The sequence below is a fragment of the Acanthisitta chloris genome, unplaced genomic scaffold (assembly GCF_000695815.1).
Source record: "Acanthisitta chloris isolate BGI_N310 unplaced genomic scaffold, ASM69581v1 scaffold14597, whole genome shotgun sequence".
Classification (NCBI taxonomy): domain Eukaryota; kingdom Metazoa; phylum Chordata; class Aves; order Passeriformes; family Acanthisittidae; genus Acanthisitta; species Acanthisitta chloris.
This window is the reverse complement of record NW_008681111.1, coordinates 1-12025: the sequence shown is the minus strand read 5'-3', so window position 1 is coordinate 12025 and position 12025 is coordinate 1. Positions and strand designations below refer to the sequence as shown.

The 12025-nt window shown below is 52.0% G+C and overlaps 1 protein-coding gene across 1 annotated transcript in view; it reads right to left on the bottom strand.

Annotated features, from left to right (window-relative positions):
- The window catches only part of SAMD11 (sterile alpha motif domain containing 11), a gene marked incomplete at its 5' end in the record, with an annotated part of 22614 nt that extends 10597 nt beyond the window's left edge, over window positions 1-12017 (bottom strand). Inside the window, 4 exons of the mRNA XM_009077983.1 lie at window positions 1155-1861; window positions 2262-2340; window positions 2719-2834; window positions 11941-12017. Of these exons, the coding sequence (XP_009076231.1) occupies window positions 1155-1861; window positions 2262-2340; window positions 2719-2834; window positions 11941-12017 (979 nt within the window). The remainder of the gene's footprint in view (window positions 1-1154; window positions 1862-2261; window positions 2341-2718; window positions 2835-11940) is intronic.
- Window positions 12018-12025: the final 8 nt, after the last annotated feature.

Sequence of the window (12025 nt, the reverse complement as noted above, 5' to 3'; positions counted from 1 at the left end):
CTTGGCCACCTGCCTGTCACAGGAAAATCGCTTCCTCCTTCCTGCTTGGAAAGCAGCTCTAATGAGGGATGGGCAGCCACGTTCACAGCCACCACAGCTCTCTGCACAGACAACAGCCACCCACATGCCACGTCCCCCCTCCTTATCCCTCCTCCCTGGGGCAGGAGGTCTGAGATCCTGCTAATTGCTCAGCTGAGGCAGATTTTGGCTCTTGGCTAGGCTAGCAGGGCTGCCCACCCTGCCCACCAAGGTTTGAGACCTCACTCTGTGCCACCAGTACCCACTGCTCCTGCCTGGCTCCAGCTGTGCCTTTGCTGTCCATCTCCACACCACAGAGCTGGCAATGACTTCCCTGCCTGGCCCATCCAACAGGCATCAATCCAGTTATCCAAGTGCCTGTGACTCGGAGAAATACAGCACAGGCAGGGGAAAGAGCCCATCTGCCCTGGAAAAGGGACACAGCAGTGGTAACTCCAACACCTCCAAGGGCATGGGACAGCCAAGATGTGTTCCCTGCTGATGAGAACTCCTTGACTCCATCATTTTGGGGATCTCCCTTCTCATCTGGGACTCACTCTGTCCATGCTGACCCCTCTTCTTTAGGGCCACTGACTCGCTTCACTGCAGATGGAATCCTTTATACTCACAGAAGGTGTTGGGTTCCCTGCAGAGAACCACAAAAGGTTGGAAAAGACCCCTGAGATCATCAAGTCCAACTTGTGACCAATCACCACCTGGTCAGCTGGGAGGTGGTGGAATTACCATCCCTTGAAGTGTTTAAGAGGTATCTGGATCTGACACTAGAGGATAAGGTTTAGGGGCTACAGCAGTGACAGCTTAATGGTTAGACTTGATGATCTTCAAGGTCTCTTCCAACCTTGATGATTTTATGATTCTATGGTTACCAGACCAGAGCACTACATGCAATATTCAGTAGTTTCTTGAACACCTCCAGGGTTGGTGACTCCACCACCTCCCTGGGCATCGCGTTCCAATGCCTGACAGCTATTTCCATGAGGAAATTCTTCCTTTTGAAGAAGGGAAGGAAAGTTGATGACTCAACCACAACCACACTGCATAATGGAGGGGAAACAGCTCCACTTTTAGCACACAAAACATCTCACTGCTCCATCCCATAACTCAGCAGCACTCACCTGCATGGAAGTATGGACTCATGGTGTAGGGGAATCCGAAGGGCAGCGGCTGAGGCGCTGGAATGGAGGCTGGTGGGAGATATTTCACCTCACTTTTGTTGATGCCTGGGCCAAGCAGATGACTGGGAGACTCTGCACTGGAGGAGCTGCAGGGAGCACTTTGCCCAGCAGTCGCCTCGCTCAGCTCCTTAGCCCCTTCACAGCCCTTTCCTGTCTCTTTGCACTCCTTGAGCTCCGTGGCTGAGCCACCACTCTCAGCCTTCAGGCTCTCGGGCTTCTCATCACTCACATCCGCATCACTCTCCGAGTCCTTCATCTCCTCGTCGTTACAGTCCGGAGCTCCATCCCGCGCGCGCGGCTCCGCCAGCTCCTTGGCCTCGCTCAGCCCCTGCGGCTCCGCGCGGTGCTGCGTGGATTTCCTGCTGCCCCTGCTCCTGGGCTGCTCCTTGGGGGGCGTGGAGCTGCTGGGGACACTGGGGGTGAGGGACAGCAGGGGAGTGTTGTTGTGCCGCAGCACCAGCATGGCATTGCGCCGCGACAGCTCCTCGCGCAGCGGGTGACCCTCGGGGATGTCGTGCACGTTGCGCAGGGCAGGGTGGTCTGGGGGCAGCCCGGGGTGCAGGCTCAGAGGGTCACCTGCCAGCAGCCTCTGCCGGTGGAGGTTCTCCAGCTCCTTCTGGCGGATGATCTCGGCTGACATCTCCAACCTGATGGGAGAGGCACAAAGGGAATGTTGGTGTAGGCTCAGGGAGGGAATTGCTGCCTCCAAGTCTTGGCGAGGCAGAGCTTGCAGGATGGAGGTGTTACCTCTGCACCTGCACATTGTTTCTATTGGTATCACCTGGACACTGGCACAGGTTGCCCAGGGAGGCTGTGGCTGCCCCAACCCTGGCAGTGTTTCATTCCAGGTTGGATAAAGTTTTGACCAACTTGCTCTGGTGGGAGGTGCCCCCTCCCAGGGCAGGGGGATCTCTAAGCTCCATCCCAACCCCTTATGATACTGTGACAGCACTGTCACCTCTACACAGCTCACCCAACCCAACACCCCACATCACTCTGCCTGCTCCTAGGGCAGAGAAGGACAAATCCAACCCTCTCCACTCTTACCTGGCCAAGTTTTGCTTTCGTAGCATCTCCTGCTGCCGTGCAAACATCTCTGCCTGTGCTGGCTGTAGGAACCCGTAACCTGGGGACAGGGAGAACAACACTGTGGGGTTATTAATCTCAGCATCGACTCTTTGCTACCTCAGGACCAGCTCCCCAGAGGGCTAATGAGAAAACATAGGTCAAGTAAGGAATTATAAGGGTGACTGAGTGCTGCCTTTCTGTCCTAAAGGACACTCCTCACTCCCACAGCAATTCAGCCTTTAGCCAAAACATGGGACCAGGGAGGCTGGTGGGGGCTAAAGCAGAAAGCAGCCAAGGCAACTGCTCCTGTCACTGCAAAACAAGGGTGAAGTCAGCACATCAGTCATGGGGAGACACAGAAAATGTGTCTGGGCTGTTTGTCACAGGCTGCACCTCCACTCTGCCCACCTGCCCACAGTGTTCCCTGCACACTCACCTGGTGTCTGGCACAGTGCTGAAGGCACCCCAAGGAAGGGAGGTCTCAAGTGGGGCCCCAGGGCAATGTGGGGTGCATTCTGGGGTGAGAGCAGAGGTGGTGGGTGAGATATCTCCCTGCAGAAACCAGAAAAGAAATGCATGTTGAAAACCTGGAGGCTCCACCCAGAGGATCCTGGCTCAGGAAGAACATCCTGGCTGCAGGTGACTTGTATTCTGCACCAGAGGCTGTTCTGATTGATGTCTATTCACCCACATGCAGAACTTCTTCAGTGGAGAGGAAAAAAAACCCACAAAACCAAAAGAAGCAGAACCAAAAGAGGAAGAAAACAGCCAAGACTCCACTGGTCCCATATACTTGCCACCTTTGCTTCTGTGGCCTTTCAGTTGTTCAAAAGGGCTTTGCCTGCCCAAAGCTAGCAAAGGCCCAACTGATGCTGCATCTGCCTGTGCCCTTACCACTCTTGGATTTTTATGCATCTACCTACAACTGAAAAGGCATTTTGTGTTTTGGGAGCTGGGAAGGGTGTCTGGGAAGCTCTGAAGGCACCACTGACATGTCTTGCAAAAAATCCCTGTGCCAGCTGGGACAAGGGGTGATCCTTAATTCTGGAGAGAAAACGAGGAGAGAGAAAGACACAGACAAGGGAGATGGGGAGTGGATGCAAGCAGAAAGAGCCATGGGGTCAGTGGGAAGTTCTGCTTGAGAAGGGGTGGGAAATGGTGGCCAGAAGAGGTAGAGCAGATACAGGTGGTAAATAAGCTGGAAGAGGCAGATTTGAGTGGTGGGAAAGGGACAATGCCTGGAAGCAAGGCAGGGAGCACCTGCTTGCAGCAGGGGTGAAGGCAAAAAAAAAAAAAACAACCCCAAAGCAAGAAGGGAATAAGAGCCAAGGTCTCTTCCATTAGTCAAATATGCCCTGGGAGCCTGCAAGCAAATCTGCTTTCCGGCTGCATGTCTCTTAATTCCTTTTGATGGCCACTTACAACATTATTACCTTCACCAGGGCATCCAGAGGCAAAGCCAAGTGCTGTGCCGTTTATTTTCATTTTACAGTATCTCCCTATAAAATCTGCTTCAGGAGAGACTGGAGGGCAAGAGAAAGGGAGCCAGAAGGTGCCTGTGACTTTGCAACAGACTATACTCACAGCCACGCTCCCCATTTCAGTTGGGGGGGATGACATGTGAGGGTGGGATAACTCCAGCAGTCCATGACCCTACTTGCGGGTGGATTACCACCATGGCTCATGAAAAGCCAGACAAGGACTCTTTGGGGATGAGGTGGGCAAGGAGAATCATACAATTTTAGGGGTTGGGATGGAGTTTAGAGATAATCCAGCCCCAACCTCCTGCCCTGGGCAGGGACACCTCCCACCAGAGCAGGTTGCTCAAGGCTTGATCCAACCTGGAATGAACATTGCCAGGGTTGGGGCAGCCACAGCCTCCCTGGGCAACCTGTGCCAGTATCTCAAAACCCTTAAAGGGAAAAATATCTAACCTAAATTCCCCCTCTTTCAATTTGCACCCATTGCCTCTTGTCCTGTCACTCCATGTCCTAACACAGATCCCTCTGCAGCTTCCTTGGAGCCCCTTCAGCTCCTGGCAGATTGCTCTGAGCTCTCCACACACCTTTCTCCAGCCTGAACATCCTCAGCCTGTCCTCACAGGAGGAGATGCTCCAATCTCTGCGATAACAACAAACCCACCAAACACACCTGGCGGAGATTCCTCTCCAAAATTCCTCCTTCTGCCCATCCTCCCCTTTCTCCTGTTCTCCCTCCTCCTCCTTCTCCCTCCCTCCCCTAGCTCTCCTCTAAACTAATTGCACAGCTCGCTGTGTCTGGAGGAGAGCCACGGATCGATCCGGCGCTGCTGAAATGTTAATGCTAATCGTATAACGGCTCCGCCAGCACCTCGCGCTGCGCTGGCAGCTCCAATTAATCTCAGGTAGCGCAGCGCCCTGACCTTCGGCTCCGAGCCGGGGCAGCAGCCAAGCGATGCTTATGTAATTACACCGTGAAGTGTGTAATCACCTGCCCTAATCCCCGAGGCCCCACAATTAGCCGAGGCTCTCGGTCGCTGGGCTGCCAAGTGCTCCTGCCACCCTGGCCAGGCTGCAGATGAATAACGGACAATTAAAGCAGCGTGACGAGGGCTCCGAGGTGTCCGCTCGATCGTAATTAGCTGTAATCATGGGCAGACGAGCCTGCCAGACGTGCTGGTCGTTTTAGAAGGAGCAATTTAGGAAATCAAGTCGGGGGGGGGGTTTTAACCATTCCGTGACCAGCAGCCCTCCCCCTGGCTTTTAAATATGCAGACAAGGGGATCCCTCCCTTTGGATTTGAGAGGATGCTGCAATGGGATCAAGTCCAGGAGGAATGGATTTGTCCTGTTACATCCTCCTCCCCAGCCAGGCACCCCTCACTTGCTGCTGATCCCTGAGGGTTCTGAAGCTCCAAGTGCCACAGGGATGCTAAAAAACAAAGGAGCTTCTTGATTTTAGCAGAGACAATCTGTGCCCAGGAAGCAAAGTGTTTGATGGGGATCAGGACTGGGCACTGGAAAATAAAAGGTTCTCCCTTCAGTCACAGCCCAGTGTTACTCAGAGGCTATTTTTATGCTTTAATGCTGTGCTACAGGGCATAACTTTGATCCCTAAGGAATTCACATCTGCTCGAGACTCTCTAGTTCATTCCCTCTGTCTTCTCTTCAGAGCTCTGAAGCTTCTCTGCCTGACAGAGCCAGGGTTCAGGTCATGCTCTGGAGTGGCCAGGGAAGAAGCTTCTCTGCCTGACAGAGCCAGGGATCAGCTCATGCTCTGGAGTGGCCAGGGAGGGATGCTTGGCTGGGAAAGGGGATGTAGCAGGACAAATCCATTGCTCCTGGACCCAATCCCACTGCCAGGCACACACTGAGCACAGCAGCCTGTGGTGGTGGCTTGGGAGCAACTGGAGGTAAGAGAGGCTGGACAAAACACATCAGGAGTCACTTTGGATGTGAGAGATCCAGGTGCTGCTTCTGTTCCACACACACCACCCACTGGGATTAGTCCAGAGGAGGAGAAAATTCAGGGAGACACATTTACACACACTGTCACTGGGCCTGGCTGACACAGCAGGACACGTGGAGACCCCAGTGCTGTTCTCTCAGCAGCTCTGGAGCTCTCCACCAAACACACACACAGGGCAAAGCTGCTGGGTAAGGCCAAACCCACAGGAGCACCCCAAGATCTCACACCTGGCACTGCCACACCTGTAGAGTCTGGTCTGAGGTCAGGGAAGGGAGGCTGGAGATGGGCCAAACATGAAGGGGTCACTGCACCTCTCCTGCTGTCCCCAGCATCAATCCCCAGCAGCAGAGAGCTTAGAAAACAAGGAGGTATGCTCATAAATACTCAGGGGACAGGAGATTCTTCTCCCTGCAGGTAGGCTGATGCTCCCCAGGTCCTGCTGGAGCACCTCACCTGCATGAGCACAAAAGGACAGATGCTTTCTGCCACCCCACAAACCCAACCTCCCCAACACAGAACCTGTTCGAGCTTTGCACTGCTCCCTTCCAGCCCATCTGCCTGATCCTTGGCATGGAAACCTGGCACAGGAGGGAGGCAGCACCACCAGGTCATGTCCTGGCACAGAGCTGGGAAGCCCTCCCAGGCTGCCTGGTAGAGATACAGCCAATTGCTTTCAAGCAAGCTTGGGAAAGAACTGCCAATCCTGGAGTAAAAAGCCCCAGAGACCTTAACAAAGGCTGCTGTGCTTTTAGACAGACATGCACCAAAACACTAATCCTTGCATCCTTTCCCAGGTACACATCAGCCTTCAACCCCCCATTAAATTCCTCCCTCCTCTTCCTCCAGTGCTCAGAGTAAGGGTGGAATTATAGTGCCATGTTCTGAGAACGTGAATTTAGCCCTTGGCAATTACATCTGATAAACCTTGTCCTTACCTTGCAGAGAGCAATTCTGTGTTCCTGCATATTCCTCCCCACCCACCCCCTTTTCTTTTTTTCCCCCCTAATATGCCAGCTGGAGGCTTGTGAGCAGGGTATTAGGGGATTTGCACTGCATGCTGCTAAATTTGATATGTCCTTTAACAGGAGACAAATGGTTCACAAGGCTTAAAAAGTATCGACTTTTCTTTAACAATAAGCACTAATGGCCTTCAAATAATCAATATTTAAAGTCATTATGGGGTTACACATTATACTGTTAAAACCAAGCCTTTCACTTTAACCCCATCATATCCTCCCAAGCCCAGAACTCTGCTCCCCCCTGACTTGCTCCAAGCTCCAAGGGAAGGTTTGGAGCTCAGGCTGTGACTGGAGATGTGAGAGGGTCAGGAAATGCAGATTGAAACCGGCAAGGCATGGAAATAAATTTAGAACGGATGGAAGGAGGAGGGAAAAAAAAAAAAGAATGCATGAAAGCTCTGCTTTCTTCTGCTCTGCATTTGATAGGAAGAGACACTTTAAACCCGAGGTAATAGGCAGGGAGCACAGCTCCTCAGTGCTTTGCCATCCACAGACACTGTGCCAGCAAGGGAAAACAAATAAAATGGCTTTCTAAAAATGGTGTTTGGGATTTCCAGGCAGGAAAAGACACATACTGGAGCTGCCCTTGTAGGGCAGCAATGAGGTCTGGACATGGAGAGGGGCTGGTTTGTGCTGCCAGGGGAGATCACTCCCTCAAAATCCAAACTGGGGCTAAAATCAAATTAGTTAAATCAGGTCAAGCTCTTTGGCCTTTGCTCAGCACAACGTTCAGCCAGCTGGGAGCTGGGGAGGAATCCTCCCAGCAAAGCACAGCATTCAGAGCAGCCAGGGGGATGTAGGGCTGGGGTAGGTAAGAGGAGAGAGAGACAATGTCCAGAGAGCACAGGAGAATGTGCCCAAGGAGCCAGGAGGGAAAAGGAAAAGGCTCCACGGTGCAGAGGGGAGGAATTAGGTAGTGAAAGAACAAACTGTAGCAGCAGCAGATGGAAAGAACACCATCCAAAAAATCCTTGCTGGGTATTTTGGGCACATCTCTGCTCAGAGAAAGCCTCTGGCTGATGCACAGTGTCTGTCAGCTCTCTGCAATGGAAGGGCAATGAGAGCCTCTCTGAGACACTGTGGCTCCCACTCCCAGAACACTCCAGCCAAGGAGATTGGCTTCACAGGGCCTCAAGGATGAGGATGCTGATGGTATTTCTTGTTCCCTGGCATTCTTCTTGCCTTCACCCTGTAATTGTCTATGGTCCTGGAAGATGAACTGTGTCCCTAATGCTTGTTTCAGACAGCACCAGAGACATCTGAGTGCTTGTACCAAGTACCTGACTCAGCACCTGCCCTTTCTCTGACCATACTCTGCCTCCTTCCCTCCTGAGAGAGGGGCAGGTCCCCCCAGACCCTATGCCATCCATGAGAACGAGCTCCTAACAACTCCTAACACAGAACTGATGCATCATATCCAGCCAACAAGCTTCACCCCACTGACCACACTGCTCAGCAGCTCATCCAGCCTTGCCCAAGCTCCAATTCCTTCTGTCTGCAGGGCATAAAAGATTTTCCTTAGATTTTCCCAGGCTCCACACAGACCAGCCTGCTCTGAGAGAAGCACAGAGATGAGCACCTTGGGTAAGAACATGCCAGGCTAAACGACCCCAGTAAAACCAAATAGAGTGCCAACAAATCTTGGAGACAGGATCCAAGCAACTCTGCAGGGCACAGCCACCTGCCATTTCTGCAGGAGACACAGCAGTTTGGAGATGGGAAGTACTCCAGGCTGGAGTAGTTACAGTGACACCTTTTAGTTGTACCCTTTCCTCTTCCAAGTCTTTTTATAACCCTGAACTCAACAATCTTTTCAAACAAACCACCAGGCCCTGGCACTCCATAATCTATGTCTGAACCAATCTAGAAAGGATCTAGGAAAGCAAAACCATGGAACTAAATGGATTCTCCAGCCTGTGGCTTAAGTCTACTTTTGGCAAGACATGTCAGTTTTACTAACTCTTTCCTGAGTAAGTCAGAGCAAAGAGTGAAGGGATCACTCTTCCACTGAAAGGACCTTGGAGCCTGGTCCAAGAAAATCCATATTTCTGTGTTTGTGTGCACACATGTGTGTATTATCCCCTTCAGCACCCACCTGCCTGCCTTGTGTTTAGTGTCACTAAACCTTCCAGCCTGTTTCTGACCACCAAAGATGGGTGATAATTAGTTGATGAATGTCTGGAAAACACTCATCTTCCCAAGTGTTCCCTAGCTCAGACTCATCACCCACCTCTTCACACCTGGAAACTGGAAAACTGTATGTATAATTGCCATTATCAGGCAAATTCTCTGCATTCCTATCTTTGCAAAACCAGCAGCACTGCCCTGATAAATGAAACTGGGTCACCAGTGTGGGTTTTCCCCTCTCACTTTGCCAGACATAATGGTTGAAGTCTGCAGTGACTAATTATTCTTGCCCACAAAGCTGCTACACCTGAGAGCTGACCTGATCCCCACAGATCTCCCAATAGGAAGCTGAAATGGAATTTTAACACCATGCCAAACAGTTCACATCCTCCTGCATCATGCATTATTACCTCTGCTCCTGGGAAAGGAGATGCCATAAATCTACCTACAGTTTGCCTATGTACATGAACCACCTTCCTCCACTCCCTTCTCCTCTGTCAGTGCCTACCTGAGCCTTTGGAAAATTCTGTGCCTTCATAATAAAGGTGCACAGAGGCTGCTGTGATCTACTCTGTTGACAAAGAGCATGGCAGCCGAGTACAAAACCCAAGGCTAAGAGTGAATGGAAGGGAAAAATTAACCCACATGGTGCTTTACTCATTTTATGGCTCTGGGTTCTCCTGGCATTCCTAAAAACACCTGTGGTGCTTTGGCAAGACAGCAAGGAACAGTATGCACAGGACAGCTCCAACCAGGTCACTTCTGAGTGGAAGAAGAGGGATCCAAACAAACCCTCAGTGACACTCAGGGGGCTGCAAACCTCAGGGGAGAAATAACTACCCTGTGAACTAATCACAGAATGGTTTGGGTTGCAAGGTCTTAAAGCTAGACCTTTACAAGTGGGTGAAAACACCCTTGTTCCACACTACACACCACATCACATTGCTCTTTGAACTGAGCCACTCTAAGGCCTTCCCAAACCTAAAATACAACCTGCCTTCAAAACAAGAACAACTGTCACCATGCAGCAAGGGAAACTGAGACTCCTGCACACCTATTCCAAGGCCCCACAGGGATTTCTCTCAGCATCAAAGGCAGGTTGTGCCCCTGTGTGTTCCTTTCCCTCACCTCACCTCACCACGATCTATGTGTGTTCCTTTCCCTCACCTCACCTCGATCTCCCTCTCATGCCAATGCAACTATTCATAGACTGCTAAGGGGTTGGAATGGAGCTTAGAGATGATCCAGCCCCAACCTCCTGCCCTGGGCAGGGACACCTCCCACCAGAGCAGGTTGCTCAAGGCTTCATCCAACCTGGAATGAACATTGCCAGGGTTGGGGCAGCCACAGCCTCCCTGGGCAACCTGGGACAGTGTCTCACCACCCTCACAGCCAAAACTTCTTCCTAATATCTAACCCAAACTCCCCTCTTTCAATTTACCCCCATTCCTCCTTGTCCTGTCCCTGCAGTTCCTAACAAATACAACTACTTGGAGAACAGAATCAAGATGAAAAGCAATGGCTTGTTCCAACAGCTCCTGGGCTTCAGTGTGTCTGTTCCCTGACCTAGCAAGCAACTTCTCTCCCCTCTTTCCCAAACCATTTCACACTTCCTGACCTAGCCCAGCTCCATTAGCTACAACACCTGTCTGGCAGTGGCAAATACCTGTGGGTTTCCTACACATCTAATTCATTCTCAGTTTGCCCCTCCTGTGAGCTGCACCTCCCCATGAGCTGCCTCCACCCTTCCGTACAAGCCTTCCCAGCCAGGCCCCCGGCTGGCCTGGCACTTCTCCAGGCCACACAGAGCTGGAGAAATGTTCTTGATGACTGGCTGCACTGCAACTCGTGGATCTCTGCATTCCTCCCAGGTCTGCCTGCAACCCGCATGGACTGGGCTGGATTTTTATGAGGTGGGTTAGCCAAAGTACACGCTGGAGGAGAAAGGTTTAGCAGGTCTTGTCCAGCTCCTACACATTGCAAAGGCATTGCTTGGAAAGAAGGAAAACCAGACAGGATCTCCAAGGCTATAAATGGAGGGGAAAGACTCTGGACTTGACACATACATACACACACACTATAGAACTGATACTGCAGCCTGCTCTGTCCCCACCCCAAGATGAAAGCCAAAAAAAGCCTAAATACCAGAGCCTTTCCCAGCTTGTCCCATGCTATCCAAAGCCTTTGCACCCCCCATGGCCCTCTCCTGCCTCTGCTATCCCTGTCAGAAATGCACACAGCTCTAATTTAATTTCTCTCTGAAGTTCTTGATCGCAGAGGGAATGGCTCGTGGCACAGAGCAAGATAAATGAGCTAGAATTTCCTTGGGGGGGGGTGGAATATCAGCTTTCCAGCACTCCTAGCAGTGGTAAAGGCAAGCTGTGCTTGTATTCCTTAAAAAAGAAATCTTCTTTTCCTATTCCATCCTAAGAGCATTCCTTGTCTGTCGTTATCTGGGGATGCTACAAAATGCAAACTTAACCACCTTAACTTGCTTGGTGCCAAGGAAGTGGGTAGAGTAGCATCTGCTCTGGAGATCCATGGCAGGATTGGGATGAATCCAGCCAGAGAGCTGCTCACCTGGATGTGGATGCACATGTGCACAAGCACAGATCACCCTCCTCCTCATACAGACACCCCAGGAACACTCCCACCACTTCTGCACCTGCACAACACCCAAGGGTGTCACAAATAACAAATAACTCTGCCCACCCCACGGGCACTGCCACCCTCACCCACCAAATCATGGAACCACAAAGGTTGGATAAACCCTCTCAGATCAAGCCCAGCACTACCAGCTCCACCACTAACACATGTCCCCAGGTGTCACAACCACACACTTTTTGAACACTTCCCAAAGACTGTGATTCCATCACTTCCCTCGGTAGCCTCTTCCAATGCTTGACCCAGGTATCCCCTCCCCTCCCACACCCCTGGGGTACCCGTGCCAGCCTTCCCAGCCTGGCCCCAAGGTGCCACCGGTGGGAAACCGCAGGATCCATCCCATTCCCCGGGGCCAACCCCCCCTCGGGGGGGAGCCGCAGCCAGCCCGTCCCCCCGCGGTACCTGTCGGGGAAGTGAGTGTCCCTGTGCTGGGGCAGCCCCTGCTTCCTCCGCTGGCTGGAGGAGTTGCTGGCCGAGGGGATGTGTG